At 47.2% G+C, this 23973-nt stretch overlaps 1 protein-coding gene across 2 annotated transcripts in view; it reads right to left on the reverse strand.

Moving 5' to 3' along the window:
- Positions 1 to 3206: 3206 nt before the first annotated feature.
- Positions 3207 to 23973, reverse strand: part of mast4 (microtubule associated serine/threonine kinase family member 4) — a 65677-nt gene continuing 44910 nt past the window's right edge. For both annotated transcript variants that reach the window (XM_079734945.1, XM_079734944.1), the window contains exons 13-29: positions 22493 to 22557; positions 21806 to 21897; positions 21088 to 21296; positions 20679 to 20817; positions 20188 to 20320; positions 19829 to 19994; positions 18085 to 18186; positions 15997 to 16119; positions 15750 to 15859; positions 13913 to 14052; positions 12917 to 13140; positions 12417 to 12647; positions 11423 to 11652; positions 10683 to 10805; positions 10394 to 10530; positions 9662 to 9846; positions 3207 to 9528 (exon numbers count right to left, since the gene is read on the reverse strand). In XM_079734945.1, the coding sequence (XP_079591071.1) occupies positions 5708 to 9528; positions 9662 to 9846; positions 10394 to 10530; positions 10683 to 10805; positions 11423 to 11652; positions 12417 to 12647; positions 12917 to 13140; positions 13913 to 14052; positions 15750 to 15859; positions 15997 to 16119; positions 18085 to 18186; positions 19829 to 19994; positions 20188 to 20320; positions 20679 to 20817; positions 21088 to 21296; positions 21806 to 21897; positions 22493 to 22557 (6230 nt within the window). In that variant the 3' untranslated portion in view covers positions 3207 to 5707. The remainder of the gene's footprint in view (positions 9529 to 9661; positions 9847 to 10393; positions 10531 to 10682; positions 10806 to 11422; positions 11653 to 12416; positions 12648 to 12916; positions 13141 to 13912; positions 14053 to 15749; positions 15860 to 15996; positions 16120 to 18084; positions 18187 to 19828; positions 19995 to 20187; positions 20321 to 20678; positions 20818 to 21087; positions 21297 to 21805; positions 21898 to 22492; positions 22558 to 23973) is intronic.

Below are 23973 nucleotides of genomic sequence, written 5' to 3' on the forward strand. Positions count from 1 at the left end.
TTCTTTGGTATTGTCCTGCTATCGGCTACTACTTGATAGTAGCCGTGTTGACATGTTGATGCTGCTTACTATGTGGGTTCTGGGTATCAGTGATGGCCATTCACTATTATAATCATTAACACACAAGTCAGGTCCCAGCAAACATACATATATGTATGTATGTACTGTATATACTGTTTGTATGTTTATGTATATGTATATGTCATGCAATAGCATGATGCTTTGTAAACTGTATATAAGTAAGTACAAGGTATCAAGGTATCAAGTTCCCAACCCAACTCAGTACTGATATAGCTCAACAAAGACAACATACTACTTTTGCCACTGCTATTCTGTATGTTGCGGAAGGGTGGGAGGGACACTTGGCAAAACTCTGTCTCTCTCCCTCCCTCTTACGAAAGCTGAGGTATCTGCAACAACCACCATAAAACAGCCCTAGCATTTGTGTTGATCATTCATTTACTGTTGAAATATTATTGAATGCCTGTGTGTGTGTGTAAACGTGTGTGTGTGTCTATACGTGTGTGTGTACGTGTGTTTGTGGTTACACAGGTCCTGATAATGACAATCCTTCATGAGCTGCTTGGAACTGGGTTAGACCACCACAGAAGAAGGAACCAAATATGTTCTCCGGTTAAACCTACTTTGTTTTGGATCCTTTTTAATGTACGCAGACGGGGATATTTAAACCATATAAACTTCCAAAAACAGAAACAGTCCAAATCTACCTCATGCTTTCCCATCAATGGCTCAATACTAACAGATAGCTGTGCTCCGGCCTCTGCTTAGATGCGGCCTCCTTTGAGGGACTCTGCAGTCACCCTGCTGCCGTTCTCCAGTGACTTTGCATTAGTCGGCGGGGGCCTACCTTAATGCTGCGCTAAGCCTCACTGGAAACAGTAGCTGGTCTGGGCTCAGGACCAGCACTAAACCCTTCTCAGACAGGGCATTAAGGCCCTCTGTCGGACCACAAGCCATTGTGTCACGGCCGCTTAGCCGTGACCCCGGCTCCTGAGGACAAGAGGGGATCCCCTCCTCAGTGGGACTAGATCGGTACTCTTCTTTTTCTCTTGGTTTGAGAGGTAGATGAAACATTACCGGTGGCCATTGTTCCAACACATTCCTTACAGTTGGGAAATCATTAGAGTGAGAGTGAAAGCAAGAACTGCAGCTTCTGGATACAGTTCGTCTACAGGTGGTGTTTCAACTGTGCCAAATAATCCCTCAAGTCCTAAATCCCAAGTTACCAGGCAGGTATCTGCACCACGTGTGCATTTTCTGTATCAATTTTGGTAACACTTTATAATAAGGTGCCATATTAAATAGCAAACTAGTCATTACCTAACCCTTTGTTAATATTTGTTAATTGTTACTAAAATATCTTTTTGGCACAAGTTAACAGTTTTTTCATCATTAATTATTAGTTGTTTGCATAACCCTAACCCAGGGTTATGTAAGGGTTTGTAACTGGGGAACCAGGACGCGTCTGAAGAAACAGAACTAGATCTTTGAGGAACTTGAAGGATCTGTGTGCTGAAAGGCGTTGTCAAATGATGCACATTCCCATCACGTTCTTACCCACCGTGACACCGGTCATCACATACTGGTCACCCTCATGGTTCAATACCTAAATGTTCATCCGGTAAAGCGATACGGTAGGGGGGCCTGGCCTTACTCAGCTTGTGGAAAAGAGGAAATAGGACTTGTTGACTTTTCGGTTGAGAGAGGGGACAAAGAGTGCTATGAGCTCAAAAGGGGCGGAGCCGCGTGCCGAATGTTCTAGAATCCAACCTCAGCCTCACTCGACCACATCTCAGAGCCAAAACGAGCCTGTGCCAGTAAATGGGTCATGGTTTTGAAAAGTAGCTTAACTCTGGGCTTGAGATGCACAAACATCAGGTGTTCCCATGTAAACGACTGACTATACGTTGGCTATAGACTCTGGTGAAGGTTGTTGAAAAGATAACATCGATGTGAAGTGTTTATACGTTGGATCCACTTCGAAGTAAGGTTTCTATAAATCATAAGGGGGAGAAAGCATATTTCTGCTGACGTCGTAATCTCATGATTAATGGGTCCCAATTACAGTGGATTATTTAATGTTATTAATAATTTGGCTTGCATTGATAACACTTCACAAAATAAGTATTGCCGTCAACTGCAATGAGCATATAAAAGTTGAACTTTTCAGTTTTTTTACACTTAAAATAGAAACCACATTCAGACACCAATAGGTCTTAACCTTAACAAAATATCTTCCTTTTATAGACATTCTAAATCCAACTTTTGACATGACAACAATGAAATCAACCACCAGCAAAACAGTGCTAGTCCACAGCTTGTGTTGCTGTGCTGCGATGGCACAGCTCACCAGCTCTGGCCGAGGCCCATTAAAACGCATTTGAACTCAAACCACGAGAAATCATATTATTTGACCATTTCCACGTAAAAAAGGGAGGGCTTTTTCCCCTTAGCCTTTCCCTGGTTGCATGAATGGCCGCCCTCTGTGGACTTGGAGCGTTCTGGCAGAAAGCTGCCATTGCAACATGAGATGTGAGGGCTGGAATGGGACTTGGCGGGTTCCCAAGTCACAGAATGTACTTGTACCGCGTCCAAGCAGCCAAGGTTCAGCCACAGAGAGCTCTTCTCTCCGGTTCCACAGAGCCCAGAGTTGAGAGCTGTGGCAAAAGACTGTGTGGGGAGGAAGCTATGTTTTCACACCAATGTTTTACTGTTGCTCGTTGTTTATAGAGGTCTAGGATAGGGGACTTTTTTTTATGAAGAGTTTTGAACTCGATGTTAACAACTTTTATCTTAGGCCTGCTTGTGGCGGTGTGGCGTGATCATGTTTATATCTGTATCCCATATGTTTGGGTTATGGTTTCTTGTTGTCAGGGTGTGGCTAAAGTATTGTCTCAAACTTAAACAAAAGAGGATGATTATCTTTAAAAAAGCGAGGACACCCCATGTCATAGTGATGGTTTGTGTGATGCATAGGAATAACCTATAGCTTGTACCTATTCAGAAAAGCAATGAGACAACTGTAGGCCTACATATTTGATAGTGATCGCTACGGTGAGCCCAATACATGCACCTTTATGAAGATTGTTATAAAGAACAGAACTACCTTGAGCTTTGGAATCTACAAGTGGACATGGAGAAAAAATTAAAGGTATTCATTATTGATCATTGCAATTTATTTGCATTATTACGCAACATTAGAAGTATAAATATCGTTTTTTTACTATACAACATCTATGACATCCATAGAGCTTTCCTTGGGCAAAATACAAAACTCAAACACTTTATTGCACAGATCCTAAAAGAAAAGAAACACACTAAGCATTTTCATCTAATACTTTATCATCACAGAAAACAAGATAACAAAACAAATACAAAGCAAAAGGACAAACGCGTCAAAAGAACAACCTGACAACATTTCTCTGTGACACGGAACATAGATTTGGCAAATGAACAATATACAAAATATACATACATGACTCTTTTGTAAACAAACATTGAATGTGCTTTGAGGATTTCGAAAGTCCAATTTGAGAGAGAACGGTGATGGTTGGGGAAGGGAGATTGCATTAAAAACTAACTTTTGAATCAATTTGAATTCATTAGGGTTTTGAAAGTGAGTGAAATTGTTTTGACAGAGGAACCTGTGATCATGTTTCTCAAACCACCTCTCATGACGTTCCCCTCTAAGACTACCGGGGGAATGCCATTAATAACATTAAGGTGCATGTGTTCTCCCAGAAGACATTAGTATACGTGTACGATACCTTACCCGAGTCAATGTCAGATTCTGACAAACCGCTCCTCTCTAAGGACACGTTTTGTGTGGTTTGAGTTTGCATTAGTGGTTATATAGTCCTTTACATAAACTCTATATTCATTCGTCAAGGATAAGGTTGTTTTTCTCATCCCCAACATATAGGTAGACAAAACTATTGGTTTTATATAGCCAGCACAACAGAGCAAATACTGCATAACATAGAGACCTAGGCTACCTTCTGGGGGACATTTAGGGTTGGTAATTTAAAGGCATCTACCGTGTATCGGATGTGTGCATGTGACTGAGTGTTGAAAGAGCTGAGAGCGGGAGATGTGGCTGCACCCCAATCGGTATAGTACCAAGCATCATGAAAGTAAGATGGCCTTTTGCTATACACCGTCTATGTTAGTTTCTAATATTTGCCTTGATGAAGCTGTAAGCCAACTGTTGCACAGTGATATACTTTTTATTAGAAACACTTAACCGATCCAGAATCCATTTTTATTAAACTGCAGCTCAAAATGTTAATCTTTTGCAAACTGGACTCTGTGTCCGTGTCTACTTTACCATGATTTCCAACACACCACACCCAAACGTGCTCGCACATAAACACCCAGTCGTAGGGAGCCACCCTGAACACTTCAAAGTATGGCAGGTTCTCCTTGCAAAGCTACTCTGCTCAGTGTCTCTGTGTTTGTTCAGCTTTGCTTCACACCTCGTGTGACGTTTTTCTACGCCACACACAAACACACACCGCTCCCTAGAAACACAGTAAGTCAGTTCACCAACATTATGGCATCATTAATAAAACACTCTTCGTTAATGTCGACCCTCACAGTTTTGCTAATTTATGCTACGTTAAGAAAAGCCCAGATGCCCGACCGCGTCACATTTCCTCACTTTTCAAGTAAAATTTTTTAAAACAAGTTCTACGTGAGGATGTCTTACGGACGGGATACGCGTTACGCTAGCTTAAGTTAGAACACCAACATGTGATCGCAAATATCTACACATCATAATAGAAACACCCACGTCCCGGTTCTTACTGTATATTTACAACATATTGCATAAAAATCAATCCCTTTCTTTACATGTACACGTGTGGGTGAGTGGAATGTAGCTAGCGCTCAACCTGCTGAGAACGCCACCGTTTTAACGTCCGTACGCCTTTGTCACAAACCGCTGTTTCTAGAAACAAAAGGAGGGCTGTTTTTTAAAAGTTCCACGCAGAAGGACGGGACATAGTGCATTTTCTTTTTTGAGTACGAACGGCCGGAAACTAACTGCCAACAGTCCGACTAGGAACTCTAAAAATAAACACTGATATACTGAGTACATTTCTCGAGTGATAATAGTGGAGTCGGTTCTGACTAACACCTCGGTTATTGTAGTGCCTTATTAGTGTCCCATCACCATTCCGGTGCCCAGAGCTGTGACATAAGAATGCAATTCAAAAATCAAATATGGCACTGATCTTACAGTACCAGCTTCATCAAGCTCCCCTGTCGTCCCTGACTTGCGGATTGCACAATGCATTCGGCTATCAAAAATAATACATCTCAAAACATTGACTGAACACATTTGTTTTTTTACTAATTCTCCCAAAAATGTGTTAGCAATCCATTGCCTACATTCAGTCTTATGGACATTTTCAGTGTTTTCATAGGTTTTCGTATCAAGTACACACTTTCTGAGCAATGCAATTGTTGTGCTCATGTTTAATCACACACACGCGCACACAATGACACACACACACACACACACACACACACACACACACACACACACACACACACACACACACAGCAACAGCTTCTCCGGTCTTCAAAACAAGAATAAAAGGCATGATAATGTAGTGGCAAAATCTTTGAAACTTTTTTTTTGTTCCTCACCAAAATTCTGCATGATGTGCTGCCAAGTAACGATTCACTTCTTCCTCGGTGAGTCTTTTCGCTGCTTGCACCTACCAGTGTCTTTATCAGCCCCCGAACCACCCTCTTCCACGACAACCGCCCCCCCTCTGGACGCCTCTTTCCTCTGCGCAGCCACACCCTCCTGACCCATCTCCTTCTTCTTCCTCTCCGCCTGCTCCTTGCGGTGATGAGAGGACGTCAGTTTGTCAGAGGGTGTGGCCCTGGAGTCCAGTGCTGCACCGGGCCTGATCCCCAGGACCGCTGTACCCTGCCGCTCCTTGTGAGCGTCCGTTTTGAGCCCACTCGTTCCTGGACCCTCCATGGAGGCCTTCTGTGCAGGCTCCGGATCGCGGCAAACCCTGCCCAAGCAGACCCCACCGTTGGGCGTCTCTTTCTTCGATGCAGGCCCTTGAGGTGATGGTGGTGGTGCTGGTTGTGGAGGAGTGGGGGATGGGGAGATGTTTGGCTGAGGCATGAGATCCTCCTTGAGATGCTGTGGAATCTTTTGTGGCACAGAAAGAGCAGGCCTGATGTCCTTTAAGCTTGCGTCCTTATCTTTGCTGACCGCAACTGGAGGTCTGATTGAGGCGTCTTTACGCCTGGCTTCTTGGCCTTGTTTGGTGGTGGTAGTCGTTGTGGTCGTGGTGGTTTGTTTCATGGTCGTGGTGGTTTGTTTCGTGATGGGACTTACAGGGGTCTTCATGGGGAAGGAGGAGCTTCCAGGTTTGGAAGGAGGAGGGCTTTTTTGTTTTGAGTCTGTGTTTTCTTTGACGTTATGACCAGAGGTTATCGGAACACTTTTGGGCGGGCTTTCTTGTAATTTCGTATACATGCTTGTTTTTGTGACAACAGAAGACGTTCTTCCGTTCATACCGGCGGTTTGTCGGACCACATCTTTGTTTCTCGAATCCGCGGAAGGTCCTGTTGACAGCCGGGAGGTTTCCTTCTTAGAAACATTGCTCGCATTAGTCGGGGAAACAGGGTGTGGGGTTTCCAGACAGCCCTTTGAGCTGCTAGTGTTGATACCATCCCTCTCGGATGTCTTTTTCTCCCTCTCCACCTTCTGGACGGTCTGAGCCAGAGGCTGACGGTCAGCTCCTTGCTTACCTCTCCGGCACAGAACCTTTTCATCTCCTGTTGCAACGTCTGTTGGTTGTCTTTGTTTCCCTGTAGTGGATATGCATGTTTCCTTGCAGTCTACCTCTGCCTTTTGTTCTTTCAGAGGGGTGCTTTCCTCGGGTGCTTTGGGTGGTGTATTTACCAGGGCAGCTTTCGAGGACGGTGTCCTCTCAGGAGCTACCTTCTCCCCATCAGAACTCCTCATACCCTTTGGTGTTGTTGGAGGATCTTTGTTCTGCTTACCTTTGCCAACCCCTACTGCACTTGATGTGCTTGGCTGGACAAAGGCCCCCTTCTTTTGATCAGTGCCTGGTGTGGATTTTGTGAGTTCAGTGAGTGATGCTAAGGAGTCGACTGCACCTTTAGGAACCACCTCTTTTAACGCAGGACGTGAGTTTGCCTCTTTGGGAGATTGAATCCTTTCCACTGGGGCTATAGGTGCGCTAGTTGTAGGCCTACCCACTTCTAGTGGTTGCCTTTGAAGCTGTAATTTCTCTTTGCTCACTCCTGACAAATTGCTGTGCTCCTCCTGGGACCTTGAACAACAGGTTTTGTCGTCTTTTTCGGAAGGGGTCGATAGCTTATGAAGGGAATCTTGCTCTTGTTTGTCTTTAGTGGGACTATGGAACAGAAGTTGCTGCAGGGAAAGGTGTTGGGAATCCTCAAGGATGTATTGAACGGTCACACGGGTGTCTTGCAGACTTCCTTGACAAACGGAAACGGTGGAGTTCTGTGGCGTGGGTCGCTTTTTGTGGCTAAGAGGCTGAGGTGTCTTCAGAACAGCACGGGCTAAAGTCGGAGCTCCGTCATCTACCTTGGAGGTGTTTTTTGTACCAGTCGATGTTGTCAGGTTCTGCTGTTCCACTTCGTCCTCTTGGTCTTCGTTGCTGACCTCTCGTATGGACGGGGATTTTCCACAGGCAGAGAAGTGTGAGCTGTGACGAGAGCTTCTGTGTTCATGGGCCAGTGATGAACTTGGCTTCGTGCCTGTTCGGCTCTCTTGTTTACAACCAACGAGCACGGCCTCCACTTTGCATGTAGGACTCTTCAAAGATTCACTGTTTAATTCCTGTGGTTGCTCTCCACAACCGCTGTATTCCGACTCTGTGGTAGTTGTTGTTGTACATGGCGGCTGCTCCACAGAGAAAGCAGGTCTATCTAGAGACAAAACAGGCCCAGGGCTGCTGGCACAAGCAAGCGGGCTCTTCGGCTTCTCTGCAAGTAGTTTCAGCTGGGGGCTGGATAGTGGCCTTTGGGAGGAGATTGTGAGACTTGAAAATTGACTTCCATTCTCGGTCAGTTTGGACAGACAGGTCTCTGTTTTGGAGAGTCTAGGGCCCGAGAGCAAGCCGATGTCCAGGGTGCCCTCCAGGGGTTTGAGGGAAGAAACAAGACGCCCTTCCAGTTTGTATTCTGAGGAGGTCTTTCTGAGCGGACCTTCTGACGAGGAGATGAGCTGGAGCTTCTCCACGGCACTTTCCCCTCGTCCACAGAAGAGCTTAGGGGCCAGGCCTTCAGGGTTGGAGTGACCCAGTCCACCCTTCAGGTGGTCATGACACATGGCAGAGTCCAGCTGAAGACTTTTGGACCGGGTCGTGGCAAAGTGTAGGCCCTCGTGCATGCCAGGGGACAGTCGACACATGCAGTCCTCACGCTCCTCAAAAGACAACCTCTTCCTGGTGAAATCTATGTTGGGCACTTTGAAGTCCAGCCTGTCTGGCTTCATCGTGTCCTTACCCTGTCGAGACGAGAGCTGCCAATCTGGGTGAATGGAGCACAGGGGTGAACGGAGGACCCCATCGTTCTCAAAACCTACCCCACCGGATGCATCTGAATTTCCCTCGCAGACGCGCGGCGTGTTGAGCTTCTTATACAGGACGTCTTTGGTGGTGCTGGCGGCTTTGGGTTCTAGCAAGCCACCGTCGGCACCTCTCTGAGACCTGATTGGACCTTTGTCACAGTCATCTCCACAAGGGGATGAGGAAGAGTCGTACTCTCGCAGGGCGTCCTGCTTTTGTAAGGACTCTCTCCTCTCCGACCAGTCCTGTCTCTTCATCACCACCTTGGCCTTGAGCTTATCTTTGTCCAGCTCCTCCACGGACTCCTGCCGGCCCACCTTTCGTCCGACGGCCCTCTTCAGGCACCCCTGCTCGGCGGGGCGGACGCGGTTGACAGCCATGGGTTCGCAGGGCGTCTCCTCGACGCTGTGCAAGCTCAGGTAATCCCTGTCACCGCAACTCAACTCCTCATCCTGCACCTCCTCCTGGGTCACCTCCAGGCTGAGCTTACGAGTGCAGAGGTGTTTCTTATCCCCCGTGTAGGACGGGGACAGCTTCTCCTCCGACTGCACCCGCTTCAGGAGTGGAGACCGCGGCGGCTCGGCACTCTTTGGGCGCACGATGTGGCGCACGATAGTCGGCGGGGAGTGGATCTTGGCGGGGTAGGCCTGGTTAGACTTGGAGATGGCCACAGGGTGCCCCCCCAGGAGGGGAGAGGTGGATCGCTGAGGGGACGTGGGCTGAGGCGTGGGCGACGGCGTTCGCGCCAGAGGAGAGAGAGGGATGCTGCCGGCTGACTTGCGGCGCCCCTGGCGGAGCCGCTGCCCAGTGATCTTGGGGGCGAGGCCGTGAAGGGAGCTGGGCCGGATGTGGCCGGAGCCTGCAGGGGAGTTGGGAGCGCTGGAGCTCGGGGAGCTACTCTGGGAGGAGTTACCAGCTGGAACACAGAAGACAACAAACCCATCAAGGGAGGGACACCTAATCCTAAGGAATCCCGTGAGGAACACATCATCATTACTGTCATCCACGGTGGTTAGATCGTGCACTAGAGTCTGACTTATGGTCTCCACCTGATTGGTTGAAATCTGGTTTGGGGTGGAGGGCCCCAGTAGGGGAGTGAGGGGACAGGCTGTGCGAGGGAGACCCCGGGAGACTCTCACCGGAGGATAGAGAGTGGTTGAGAGACGAGAAGCTGCGGCTGGTGTGCAGCAGAGGGGAGGGCTGCATGGCGAAGCGCCTGAACAGCGAACGCCGACTAGAGTCAATAAGGGAAGGGCGGACAACACAGCAGAGAAAACAGAACATTTCGTTTCGGGACAAAGAACACATGGGCAGAACCTATACCATTATACTCTTATCTACAATGCAAGCATGGGTAGTTGTATTAGAGAAACTGCTACACACTTTTTCAAGTTTGTGGTAGAATGCATTTGAAAAAGTGAGATAAATAATAAATATTTATTACACATTTTCATTAGGCAACTGAAGTTAGGTAATATGTACTAAGAAATTATTAATTAGTATAGTAGGAACCCAAAAAGCTTGGCCTTTAAAATGCTAATGTTCTTTGTTCTAAGGATTGGAAAATATATACCAAAGAATACTTACAAACAAAAGCTAAAGTTATACTAAAGTTGCACATAATATTGTTATTCAGTATTGACACATAACATAATAACACTTAGCAACACAGGGCTGAGATGGATTCATCAGCAGCTACCCCTGCTGGTTGGTATATGGCAAAACAATGGGGGAAAACACCCAGGTCTACTTTATTGATACGACTATACACTTAGACTTGCCTTTCTTGGGTCCTCTCCTTCTTGGGTTTCTTGGTGCATCGGACCATCTTGCTCTTGTAGCTGTTGCGTCTGGCAGGCCCCATTTTAATGGAGGTATTCTCAAAGGGTGTCGTGGTGATGGTTACCTTACTGCCACTCTGAAAATGTTGAACAAATAGAATAAGATATAAAGCATACAAATCTATAACGATGAACTATATATGAAATGTTTCGTCGCAAGTCTTTTAACTGAGCGTATCTATATGAATATACCATAAACATCATGTGTACAGTACAGGCTCTCTCTAACCTTCAGGAGCAGTTCCACCACGTCTGTGTGGACCAGGCCGTGGACGGCCTCTCCGTTCACATGGGTGATGAGGTCTCCAGCCTTCAGGCCGGCCTTCTGAGCAGCCCCACCGTCCTCCACGTTCTGGAGGAACAGAGATGCAGAAATAAGCTCAACATTCAATGAAGACATTATTTTGAGTTCTGCCTGAGTTTAACGTTAACGGGAGCAGGATATTAATGTGTTCAACTCAAACCCAGGTTCAATCCCTTCTGTTGGCGGGCCACAAGCAGGCATCCCTTGAGAGAGATACCTATCCTCCGACCTGGTCCAGTCCTTCATCTTACCTCTATCTGAATTCACCCTGATACGGATAAAAGCATAGGCTGAACAAGGTCTTAAGAATAGGTGAGAGAGAGAGGTCAGAGCGAGAGAGCGAGGTCAGAGCGAGAGAGAGAGAGAGAGAGAGAGGTCAGAGCGAGAGAGAGAGAGAGAGAGAGAGAGGCCAGAGCGAGAGAGAGAGAGAGAGAGGTCAGAGCGAGAGAGAGAGAGAGAGAGAGAGAGAGGTCAGAGTGGGAGATTACAGAGGTCAGAGCAAGAGATCAGAGGTCAGATCGAGAGCAAGAAAGATCAGAGAGGTCAGCTCGAGAGCGAGAGAGATCAGAGAGATCAGAGCGAGAGATCAAAGAGAGGTCAGAGCATGCGAGAGAGAAAACCTGACTAAAGACCAGGTAAAGAGGCGGTTCTAGAGGCGTCCGTACCCAGACCATGTGGTAGACGGTGTAGACGTCTCCGTCGCAGGCGTACACCCGGATGGCCCGCAGCGTGAAGCCAAACTTCTTCCCGCGGCTGTGGATGATGACGGGCTGGCGAGCGCCCAGCCCCCCCTGGAGAGAGGAGTCGCGGCTAGGGGAGGAGTCCCGGGACGAGGGGTCCGAGGACAGGGAGTAGGGGGACAGGGGGCTGGCCAGCGGAGACATCCCGAAGATGTCTGGGAGGGGGAGAGGGAGAGACAAGATGGCTGCTTAACATTCATCCCTGGAGGGGGGACTGGGACCACTGGTATTGATGAACACAACGTGTTTTAAGATCCAGCAGAGAAATATGGAACAAACAAAAAAGGTTTTTAGGGCCAAAATGATCCGTTGTTACAATATATGATACTTCTTTGGATTGTATTTGATTGTATTTTATCTGGAAAGCGCTTTGTGCCTAAGTTTGAATAGTGCTTCATAAATAAAGATCATTATTTTATTATTATAAAATTATTATCATTATATATTATTATTAATCTATTATTCTTATTATAGTTATGACAAGGAAGGATAGTAATATCTTTCGACACACGTCCCATTTCACATGAAGAGCTTTATGACCATCTGAAATACTTGAAGGTGGATGCCAGGTCCTAGATTCATGGTCCCCGTGTTCCCCCGCCCCACCTAACCAGAACGCCGTCTTTGATTTAGTGTGTGGCTCTCATCGTGACTGGAAACCAGGCCAACCCACCTGACACCACCCTCTCACCAGCCAGCACCCCATCACCCTGGGCAACACTGTTTTTAAAATAATATTTGAAATGATCGGCTGATTTATGTAAACGGTAGCCCCTGTTGCACTCATTATCATCGTGGAAGGGGGGATCCCCCCCTCTATTTTCTTGCCCTTTGGGGGTGCTAGGGTTATGGGGTGGCCTGTATATCTTCTAGGCTGGGACTGGGGTTCAGGTAGTAATGAGCTACAAGGCTGTGTTACCTCCAGGGATCAGCAGGGACAGGCCGCTGGCCGAGAGGGACTTGGTGATCTTGGGCAGCAGGGACCTCTCCCCGGAGCCGGCCGGACCCTCGGGGCGCAGGCTGGAGCCCTGCGTCTTCTGGTGGGAGGGGGTGGAGGAGGAGGAGGAGGAGGAGGTGCAGAGGTCTGAGCTGGGGCCCAGCGCCTCCCCCCTGGAGGTCGGCCGGGGGTCCAAATGCTCCGAGAAACTCCCTGAGGATGACCCCCCACACACACACACACACACACACACACAAACTTAGAAAAACGACCAAAAACGAACACATACCAAAGTATTGCAAAGAATTCCATTCCCCCCCCCCCCCACCCCCACATACCTGATATACCAGAAAACACCACTATAGAGACACCACCCTGTACAGACCCCCCCTGTAGACCCCCCCTGTAGACCCACCCTATACAGACCCCCCCCTGTAGACCCCCCCTGTAGACCCCCCCCTGTAGGTGGTCCTGATCCTCACCAGAGAGCGTGGCCCCGCTGTGGGTGCTGCCGGGCGTGGTGGCGTCGGGCCCGTCCCGGGGCAGCTCCCCTATGGAGAAGGAGGCCTTGCTGCACCCCCCCAGCCCCGAGCTCTCCTCCCCCCCACTCTCCGCCGAGATGGAGAACTTGGGCAGCGAGGTGGAGCAGCGCTTGGGGCCCGGGGTCAGGGCCTCCGCGGGGTCCATGGAGTGGGACAGGGAGGGCCTGGCAGAGGAGCGGGGAGGGGGGGTTAGTATATAAGCCAAAAGGAGGACAGGGACCTGAAGTTGAAACAATGGTAGATTAGCTAGATATGCTGGTAAAGTACCATATATATATATATATAAACGTATAACTTATTCAGAAACTTAGTGGGTGAGTCTCTATATACATGATATACACAAGATATATATACATATGACTGTACCAGATTTTTTTTTCCTGATAATAATATTACAAATGATATAGCCTTCTTAATTGCTAGTTAATTACCAGATAAGCTTTAGTATCAATTGCACGTAGAGAACACTCCCTTCGTCTTTCCAGGTGAAAGGCGTTACGTGCAATAAGCGGTCGTGGAGCCAGAGCGATTGTAATTGTACGTTTGCGGTTTAGTTATTATTTTGAGTGATGGATGGCGAAACGCCATGGAGAAAGAGTCCCATGTTTGGTTTCATTGTTGAACTTGTATAAAATGCGACTGCGCTCCAGCTCAGTGGTTCCCACCCTTTATAAACAGGGCTGGCTGCACAGCGTGAGAGGACATGACATCACCTCCTGGGGCTGCGATAATTGAGTCATTTAGCGGGCCTGGTATCAAGCCCTGCAGTATCCAGCCCTGCAGCATCCAGCCCTGCAGTATCCAGCCCTGCAGCATCCAGCCCTGCAGCATCCAGCCCTGCAGTATCCAGCCCTGCAGCATCCAGCCCTGCAGCATCCAGCCCTGCGGTGAGTTTGCGAGTGGGGGCCTTAAGGAGGGAGTGGAGGAGGGGCCTACATCTCAGTGAAGTCTGGGGTCCAGCTGAGGGAGTCCAGGGTCAGGGGGCTGTCACTCTTCTTCTCCTCCTCCTCTTCCTCGTCCCCCTCCTCGCCCTTCTCCTCCAGCTGGCCCCGGGACAGGTCCAGGCTGCTGTACACCTGGTCACCAAACACACACACACACACACACACACACACACAGACACAGACACACACACACACACACACACACACACACACACACAGACACACACACACGTTAATATACACTTTCTGGGACTATTTGATAAATAAAACAATACATAAAACTGGCTGATCATGTTCGGAAAAACCGAATGGGTATAATGCAGCAAGTATGACATACAGGTTTATGTCAATGTTTATGAACGTAGTATTGCCGTAGACAACTACTGTGTTTACTCATTCACGTATTAAGTATGATTAAGTATGATCGCTAACGCTGATTATATGTATAGTTTTGTTTTTATTTGATGAAAAAATGTACCATAATACTACAATATGCACAATAGGTTATGCATATTGTTCAGTCGGCCAAGACATTTCTTTTTGGTACAGCCATGGATTTTACCCTGGGGCTTTGACCAGCATGTATGTTAATTGCAGATGCACGAAAACTAATAAAGAAAGAACACAGTCCAGCATGTTTGATTCCTAATACCGATGTGATGCGTTCTCCTCTAGAAACAGCTAGCCGTTAATGGAGTCTCCATCTGCATACTAATCCCTCCATTAAGAATATCAAACCAATATTAATCCAATACATGTCAACCAAATGAAACTCCTATTAGTATTCATCCCATGTTGCAATACACACCAAATCTACAGGGTGGCAATAGTAATGTTTACTTTATGCATTTTAGATTTTTACAAATGAACTTCAATCATCATGTATCATGTAACATCAAGTAAACTAATGTCTCAAGTTGTCCTTGCTCTTTGGCGGGCTAGGGTCAGGGGGTGTCATGAGACGTTGGCCTGTGAAGCTGTTTGAGGCTTTGATGGGGTGCCAAACTCATAAAACGGACCTCCTTTGGGGTCGCTGCGTAACTTGCGATGGTAGAAATGGGAGCGGGGGCTACTGAGAAATGTTAGTATGCTGCTCTGCGAGTCTGTCATCGCCGTCTTCATAGAAAGCAGCGTCGAGGATTTCCTGGAAGAAGGGGGCACTGCAGTAAACAGGCATGCCCTTGTTTGGACTGTTTCTTTGCAAGCCTTATAAATATACAAAATTATTTTTGCAGAGTATCGGGGTATTTAATCATTTTGTGTCGATTGTTTGTTATTCAATGGGAGCCAGGAGAAAATGTATGCAGGGCCAAAGCCCTCCAACTGTAGGGGGGAATGAAACTTGTGAAGGGTTTGTTCATCTTTTAACCCCCATGGGGAAAGGAAGAGGACAGATGAGGTCATGATATTTGCATTAGGAAGAGCTGTTGGTGACGCACTCCTCAGGGGTGTGCGTGTGCATGTGTGTGTGAGTAATAGAGCGAGAGATTATTATTTACTCACCTATATTCCGACCATTACCTCATTATCTAATATTATAGTCCTCAGTTTTCTTTCTAAATACATACATTGAATTAAATGGATTTTAAACACATTAAAATGTGTTTTTGACGGTTCTTATTAATAATCCTTTTTATCTCGTATCTTATAATACATTTTGGCAACGTATATAAGTTCCCCATGACACTGAAGCCATTTGAAACTTGAGTGGGTGAGAGAGTGTGTGGGAGAGCGAGAGTGAGAGAGAGAGAGAAGGAGAGGGAGCGGGAGAGTGAGCGAGAGAACTAGAGAGAGTGAAGGTGGGGTGAAGGGTGATACCCTGGACAAACCTTGGAGAACCTGTGGGAACAGGAGGAAAACTGCTGAAGCTCGACATTGAAGTCTTCCTCATTGGCATCCTCCTCCTCCGTCTCCAGGTGGTGGTAGCGTTCCGAGCGGGCTGCAAACCGACACATTTTAATTCACACCAGAACGCCCCAAAGAACACACTTCTAGCTGAAAACGAGGCAAGGAACCGGAACAACATGCCATGTGTAAATGAGATGACGTGTAGATGTGGAATGAGATGACACTCACTGTCGAAGTAGCTGGTGTCGTCCTCGGACTCAAGCTGCGGGATGAACTCAGCCTTCTGCCTCAGAAGGCTGTTCCAGTCCAGGTGGTGGAAGAACTGGTGATTCTTCACCTCACTGGCACCACCTACAGGTAGAGCAGGAGCACATACACAAGGCCGTGAGGACAGGGCTTACAGACGCTGCATACACAGACAAATACATGACAATTAAACACACTAGCAATCTCTTCTTAGTCTGTTCAACCAGGACTCATAAACCGGCGCAGTATTTTATTGAAGGCTCATTTTATGTTCTTGTTGTGTTGTTCGGATTGTGGTGATTGTGGTTTTTGATTTGATTGTTTGGAAGAATAAAAGCATAACCTTGATGACGTAAAATACTTAGTTGGGCATCGACAACATAGAAGGAATAATATGGTAACATTCTAATTTCTTATCTACTGCAGTGTTCATGCTGTACATTGTGTGAAGTGCCTGCAATGAAAAAATGTATTCTGGTTGTAGGAGGGAGGCCACTAGCGTGAAAACCATGTGTGTATCCACTTACTGAATGACAGATTTTTCTCAGTAGGAATGTTGCATATATTTGGAATGAGTTGTTAACAATAATTATCAGATCGTCTGGTTGATGAAACACTCTCTGCGTGACGCAGTACTGCCCAACAGAGTTAGAGTTTAGCCACGGCAAAGTTGGACTACGACACTAAAAAGGTAACAGGTGTGCATTGTAGCCTACATTACCCATAATCCAATCGTCAAGGGCAACGTGATTTATCCAGTATTCCATCCAGTAAATAGGAGGATTAAAATTTGGCACGTTTTATTTATAGTCAAACGCCGACAGCATCGACAACGGCCAAGAAGTTGTCCGGACGAACGGACAAAAAATTCCACGGCTTCTTAAACGCGGCTAATTGGTAATTCATGGCTTTGCCTCAGAAAGTCTCACTAAAGTGTGGACGGTGTCAAACCCTCTCACTTCAATTTCCCAGGCTGATGCGTGGGGGGTCAGGGGGGGCTAATAGACCCGGGGGGGGGGGGGGGGGGGGGGACGCCCGGCATCGGACCGGTGGTGTCTCACCGTGTCGGGGACGGACGGCACTCTGTCTCTCCCCTTGGTTTACCAACACGGCCGGAGGTCAGCACCGCCGTCGTCAGGTCAAACTAAATATGCAACGCAATTTCCTGCGAGGGACCTTTATGGATAAGTAGGGCAGTCGGCTGTGAATGTCAACCCCTGGAACGCTTAAAAGAGGCGGTTCATGGCCGCTGCTGCCGCGGTGACGCCCACTGGGTGACGGAGGTGGAGTGAAGGTGGAGGAGGAAGGCGATGGGGGGGCAAGGTCAGAGCCATGGGCAGGGGTGTTAATATAATGGGAATGCAATTGCTTAAGGTGTAAAGAAAGGTGAGCAGTGTGTTGAGGTTCGTGCTGACCCTGGCCCGCCCGTTCTCTGGGACACAGCGCTATGAACGCCGACCGTCCCTCGCCGAGTGGAGGAACCCAACCACTGCTCGCTCAGCTGGAGCTCGTGTCACGTGTCGTTTGTATATGCTTTAATGTGCATCATCGTGTGTGTGTGTGTGTGTGTGTGTGTGTGTGTGTGTGTGTGTGTGTGTGTGTGTGTGCACGAATGTGTGAGTCCGAGAGTGCAAGTGGTTTTGTGTGCGTGTGGTTACACGTACTTGTGTACGTGTGTGTATATATGTGTGTGCATGTGTGTTTGTATGCGTATAGCCCAGTGGAAATGTTGAGTTTGTTTTCATGTTGTATTAACAATGCTATGATTTTTCTATTGTTCATTCTTAATAGACTTGTGAACGATATGGTTAACTTTACAAATGATACTTTTCATAACATTACCGGAAATTTTTTGAATGTTAAAATGTTCTTAAGCTTCCTATTTATGTACTCTTCTGTTGTTATTGGACATATTACATTTATTTTATGTGTGTGTATGAGGCGGCTCAGAGCTCGGTCAGGAAACCACTGCAGCAGTTACGCCTGGTTTCCCAGATTTGAGCCTGACTGCCATCGGTGAGACTAGTATGTATAGGTACATGTGTGCATGTATGTATGGAGTGTCTGTACCTGTGCCCATCCTCTCCATGGGGTTCTGCCTAAGCAGCAGGGTGATGAGTTCCTGGGAGTCGGCTGGGGGGGTGTCCTCTCCAGTGGGCCAGTTGATCTCATCTGTTAGACCAACACACAAAACACACACAGACACACACACTTTAACAACATTGATCAATATTCAACTGAATAATTCATATCCTATTAAGACAACCAACTACCTTGATGCGATTCGTTTTTGCATTATTCAGTGTTTTATCTTCTAAAGTCTATTGTTAGTTTCCAGATTTGCATTTGAAATTCGATGTCGCACCAGGGTCCATCTTAAGACCGGAGCGATTCATTAGGGGCTGGGAAATAAGAGAAATCCAGAGATCCATGCAATAAGTATTGGTGCATTTGCATTAAGGTTGTTTGTCTATGATAATAAAACGTAGAAGGTGTTGGACAATCAACAGATTGTCAGGAGGAATTCATTATGCAGCCCATCTAATCATGTTTACCGGTTTCCAAACTACCTGGCTCCCTCATTTAAATACAATTTGTGTTTCGCCGGTAGGCCTAGCAGAATGTGTGTGGTGCGCGTGTTCAATGTGTTTCATTAGTTAGTCCCAGTCCCACTGGTTTGCAGAAGCCTCTTTCACACATAGTTCCCGGTAAATCACTGAAATAACCTCCCAGGCAACGCTAGTGATTTTCACTATCCACACATGCAGCTACGTCCTGGATCATTTCCATCTTGCGCTCTTTATTTTTTTATTTGAAGGTTTTATCCTTTTTATTGTAGAGTAAGACAGGAAGGCATGGGAGAGAGGGGAAGACATGCAGCAAAAAAGGACCACGGGCAGGAATCAAACCCGGTCGCTGCGGTAAGCACTGGGTCTAATGGTACGCACTCTTCCCGGTGAACCACCGGGGGGACCCCCTTCTTGCGCTGTTTCACACACTGCATAGCAATGCCAGACTAGCTTGGCCAATGGACAGCCCAGCAGAGGGCGGTAATGCAACACTTGTGGATGCCGACCGCCTTACAAATCGCTGACTGAGAGGACCCTTATTTCGGAATCCTTCCAGTTTCCACACATTCGTGAAAACAGGAGCTTGTTTGCGAACAAAAGAAGCTGTTTTGATATTGTTATCGAATCACAGGAAAAACATTGTCACGTTGAGTCTTGTGATTGGTTCCCTCGCTCCACATGAAAGAGTCTTCCTGGAGACGATGCAACCCTAAATGTGTCTCTTTCGTCCATGTCCCTTTATGTGTCTCTGTGATGTCCCTGCTTCCATCCACAACACAGCCCTACCCCCAGAGATCTGGAAATGTTACTCTGTCTTGAGCTGACATATTGATGGTGCAGATTCACCTGGAACATTAATTGCTGTTCCATCACACATGACCCCGGGCAGGAAATGTTGCTGAAAATTGCAGGAAAAGACTGCATGTGTGGCGGGGGCTTTAGAGAGCAGGAATACTGGTTTGTTCTGTTGTGAGGACATTTCTAAAAGACTGATATGGATCATATGCATATGAAATCTCTTGCACATGTTATTATATTTTATAGCTAAAGCGTTTACAGGTAAGAAAATGCATTCCTTTTTTTGGAATTACAGGACCAGTCCTGTAGTTTTTGACTACAGCACAGTAACTCATTTGCTAATAATAGCCTCTATGATATTTCTAAATATGACGTACCACCCTATTTTGTCATTTTGATTGAGAAACCAAATAACCAAAGTTTAGCAGACAAACTGTTGAACCCACCGCTGATGACCTGTCCGAAGAGCTCCTCGGGGGTGTCCCCGAAGAAGGGCACGCAGCCCACCAGGAACTCGTACAGAATGATGCCCATGGCCCACCAGTCCACCGGCTTCCCATAGCCCTGTCTCAGGATCACCTCTGGGGCGATGTACTCTGGGGTCCCACACACCTGACGCACGCACACACAGAGACACACGCACACACAGACACACACACACACACAAAGACACGCGTATGCACGCAGACACACAACGAAACGTCAACAGAATGCAAGCTTAAAGCTATGAACAACAATAACAAAGTGGGTCGACAAGGTACAGATTTCGCCGACATCCCATATCCCGAGAGAACATAAAGGTTACCTGCTTGTCTGAGAATTCCCTGGCGTCCTTCTCGATGTGTCCTTCGTACAGGTTGGTGGTCATGTTCATCAGGCCCACCTTAGACAGGCCAAAGTCGGTCAGCTTGATGTGGCCCATCGAGGTCACCAGCAGGCTGTGGGTCAGGAGATGTACCAGGGGAAACGCAGGTGAGGAAATTATGAACGAAAAAAAACAGAAAATGGCAAACCGCTATTTCTAATTTACCATTCACAAATTCATCGGCATCATGCAGATTATTTGATCAAACTTCAAATTATTATTTTTCTCTCATAAATAAGCAGGTCAGGTGGAGGCATCTGGTATCTTGGGTCAAGGGTGCCTACAGGTAGACTGCAGACATTCAGGGTTTGAACCTGGGAGCCAAACATCACAATCTGTGTGTGTAGGTGTGTGTGTAGGGATGTGTGTGTGTGTGTGTGTGTGTGTGTAGGATGTGTGTGTGTGTGTGTGCGTGTGTGTGTGTTCCTCACTTGTCTGGTTTGAGGTCTCGGTGCACGATGCCGTAGTTGTGAAGGTACTCCAGGGCGAGCACCGTCTCGGCAAAGTACATCCTTGCCATGTCCACCGGCAGGGGCCCCATGTTCTTCAGCAGCGTGGCGCAGTCGCCTCCTGTTAGCACCACACACACACACACACACACACACACACACACACACACACACACACACACACACACACACACACACACACACACACACACACAGACATAACGGCACGCGCACACATGCAAAAAAGACACACAGGCAAAAGGACAAACACACACAGAACATGTAAATGCCAGCAGCATAATGTCACAAACAAGAGGTCCTTGGTGGTTGGGGGCAGTAGAATTAAAACAGGAAGTAGAACCATCCAGAGGCAGCGTGGAGCGGGACTGACCTTCCACGTACTCCATCACCATGCAGAGGTGGCGGCGGGTCTGAAAGGAGCAGAACATGGACACAACGAAGGGGTTCTCGGCGAAGGTCAGGATGTCCCGCTCCACGAAAGCCTGCTGGATCTGGTTCCTCAGGATCAGGTTCTGCTTGTTTATCTTCTTCATGGCGAAGCGCTGCTTGGTCTCCTTGTGGCGGACCAGGTAGACGGCGCTGAGGGGGAAGACGGCAGCGCTTAGAGACAAGCGGCCATCTTGACCTTTGTCTCTAACCTTACTGATGCATCAATTTATGCTAACGTCTAAAAAAAACGTTTTCCTCAAAGTGAATGCTACAGTTATTTACAATGCAGCTGAAATCAGAGTTTAGGCCTACTAAGAGTTTAGGCCTACTAAGATCTCACTTAATCAAATTATTAGTCTTTCAATAACTAAACCCAAATTAGGAAATTCAAGTTGTCACCTATTCTTTTGGCCTTACAGATTAGGGGAGGTCAGGGGAACTATAGTTTTTCCAATGGTGCATTCTTTTTTGGAGATATGTTCACATTTGAAATATAATTTGAAATGGCAATTGGCCTTAATAAGTTAACAAAGATAAGGGTAATAAGTGAATGACCCTTCACTCGTTAACATTTCCAACGATCTCCTGAACCCCAGCTTAGTTTGGGACAGTGAGCGAGCGCCACTGGGGTCACATGACCCAAAGAGAGCGGTTCTCACCCATAGGCCCCGTTGCTGATCAGCTTCATCATCTCAAAGTCCACCTCGCAGGGCTTACGCCTCGACCGCAGTGCCGCACTGATGCTCTGGGACTGTGAGCGAGACGTCATGGAAACACTCCAGTCATCCACCACACACATAGCGGACACACATAACATCGAATGGAAGAGAGGACTGCTTCACATCGAGCTGTTAAAAAAAGGCCTGCAACATGAACTCTGTTAACCGGCCTGATTTACACTAACGTAAGTCAATGAACCAAAGTTTCCGCAGTTTAGAGTTGTTGACGCAGGCCGCATATAAAGCCATACTCTCTTAGATCAGACAGTAAAGCGCAGAGTGGGCAGTTCCACTTTAATGTTGACTTATTATACCACCAAGTGTGACTGATTAGCCATTACAAGCCGTTTTGAAAATCCGCCTCTTCTGACATCACAAGTGGACGTGTCAACCTAGATGTACGCTGGATAGATCAGTCCACCGGCCTACCCAGTGGACTGTACGTGGACAAACGTTTCTCATCTATCTGTCATATATCTAGGTGGACATGCCCACTTATGATGTCAGAAGAGGCAGATTTTCCAAACGGCTTGTAATTGCTAACCCCACTCACAACTGGTGGTATAATATGTCACCTTTAAATTGTCACTGGACTCATCAACCTCATCCACAGTTCAGTGGACTCACCTGGGACTCGTCGGACTCCGGCGTGTCTGCAATGCCGCTGTCGCAGCCTGTCATCTGAGCGATCTCTACAGCAGAACCAGAACAAAACCCCTGTCAGAGCATTACCAAGGGGGGGGGGGGGGGGGGGTCTCACTGGAAGCCCCTCTGAGCAGCGGTGTCTGAGGGCAGAGCGACCTGCTGCCAGACGCCTTGCTAACATTTCTCTCCTCGCAGAGTCTTTAAGACGTTTATAGAACACGCTGCCACACGGGTCAGACACGCTCCTCTGTTTCTCTGAGCACGTTTTGAAATTATTATTTTTTATAATTATTATATATCTATTTTTGACGATATTGGATCATTTGATGATAGGGTGAGTCCAAAAAGATTGAACACTTGGCACATGCTCTCCACCAAGATGGCAAGATATGTTCATTGAAGAAAAAAAAGAATAAAGGATGAATTAAGGCCTGGGGACTTTGAACGATGCCGTTCACCAGATGACTCCATTGTGCTGACTCCAAACCTCACTCGGAATTGAGAGTAAATGGAGTGGAAACGGGGAAATGGAAACATTAACACATGTTCAGTGGCCATTAAGAAAACCTCCCAGTCCAGAACAAATAACTCATTATGAAATGTCAAGACGCACGCACGCACGCACGCACGCACGCACGCACGCACGCACGCACGCACGCACGCACGCACGCACGCACGCACGCACGCACACGCACACGCACACGCACACACACACACACACACACACGTGAGTGGGTGTGTGTGACCGCTAAAGTCTCCACGCCGACGTAAACCGGCGGTAGCGTTAGGGGTTTATCTGGTCCCCTGATGGATGTTAAAGCTATTTTCTAATGGTGCCTAACATCTGTTCCTCTCCGTCTACGTCTGCTTCAGACCCTTTGAGACATCAGGCCGATGAGCCACGGGACGGCTTCTGGGGGGGGGGACACGCAGAGGAACGGGCTGATATTGTGGATCGGGTCTACAGGGACGCCATCTTCCTTCTAATTAGTCATAACGATGCTTGGCCCCTGGGTCTAGGTAGATGGTGGGACGATTAGACAGTCTGTTCAGTACAAGACATTAGTCAAAGATTTGCTTAGTTAACACCTCATTCGATTTACTTGTTGCAGTTGTGTTATTTTTCTCCTACAGTTGCAGGAATTTAATTAAGACGTTTGGGTTTCCTTGGTTTACTTCAAGAACAGTTACTTATGGGACAAATCGAATTTCCTTTATAACAGCCAGGCCGAAACATCTTCGCCAGCAATTAACTAACGGTTAAAATGAGTATGTTTTTACACTTCTCATCCTATAAAATAAAATAAAATAATGAAAATTATTTTTTTTATTCGGAAATACACCCACCGAATAAAGCACACACATATTAAAGCACTAGCTCTCGTTGGAGGGCTGACAGCCCCTAGCCAACTATCGTAGTTTGCCAGGCTAATGGCTTCTATCTCCGACGTGGAGTGATACTG

This window comes from Pollachius pollachius (genome assembly GCF_949987615.1).
Source record: "Pollachius pollachius genome assembly, chromosome: 4".
Classification (NCBI taxonomy): Eukaryota; Metazoa; Chordata; class Actinopteri; order Gadiformes; family Gadidae; genus Pollachius; species Pollachius pollachius.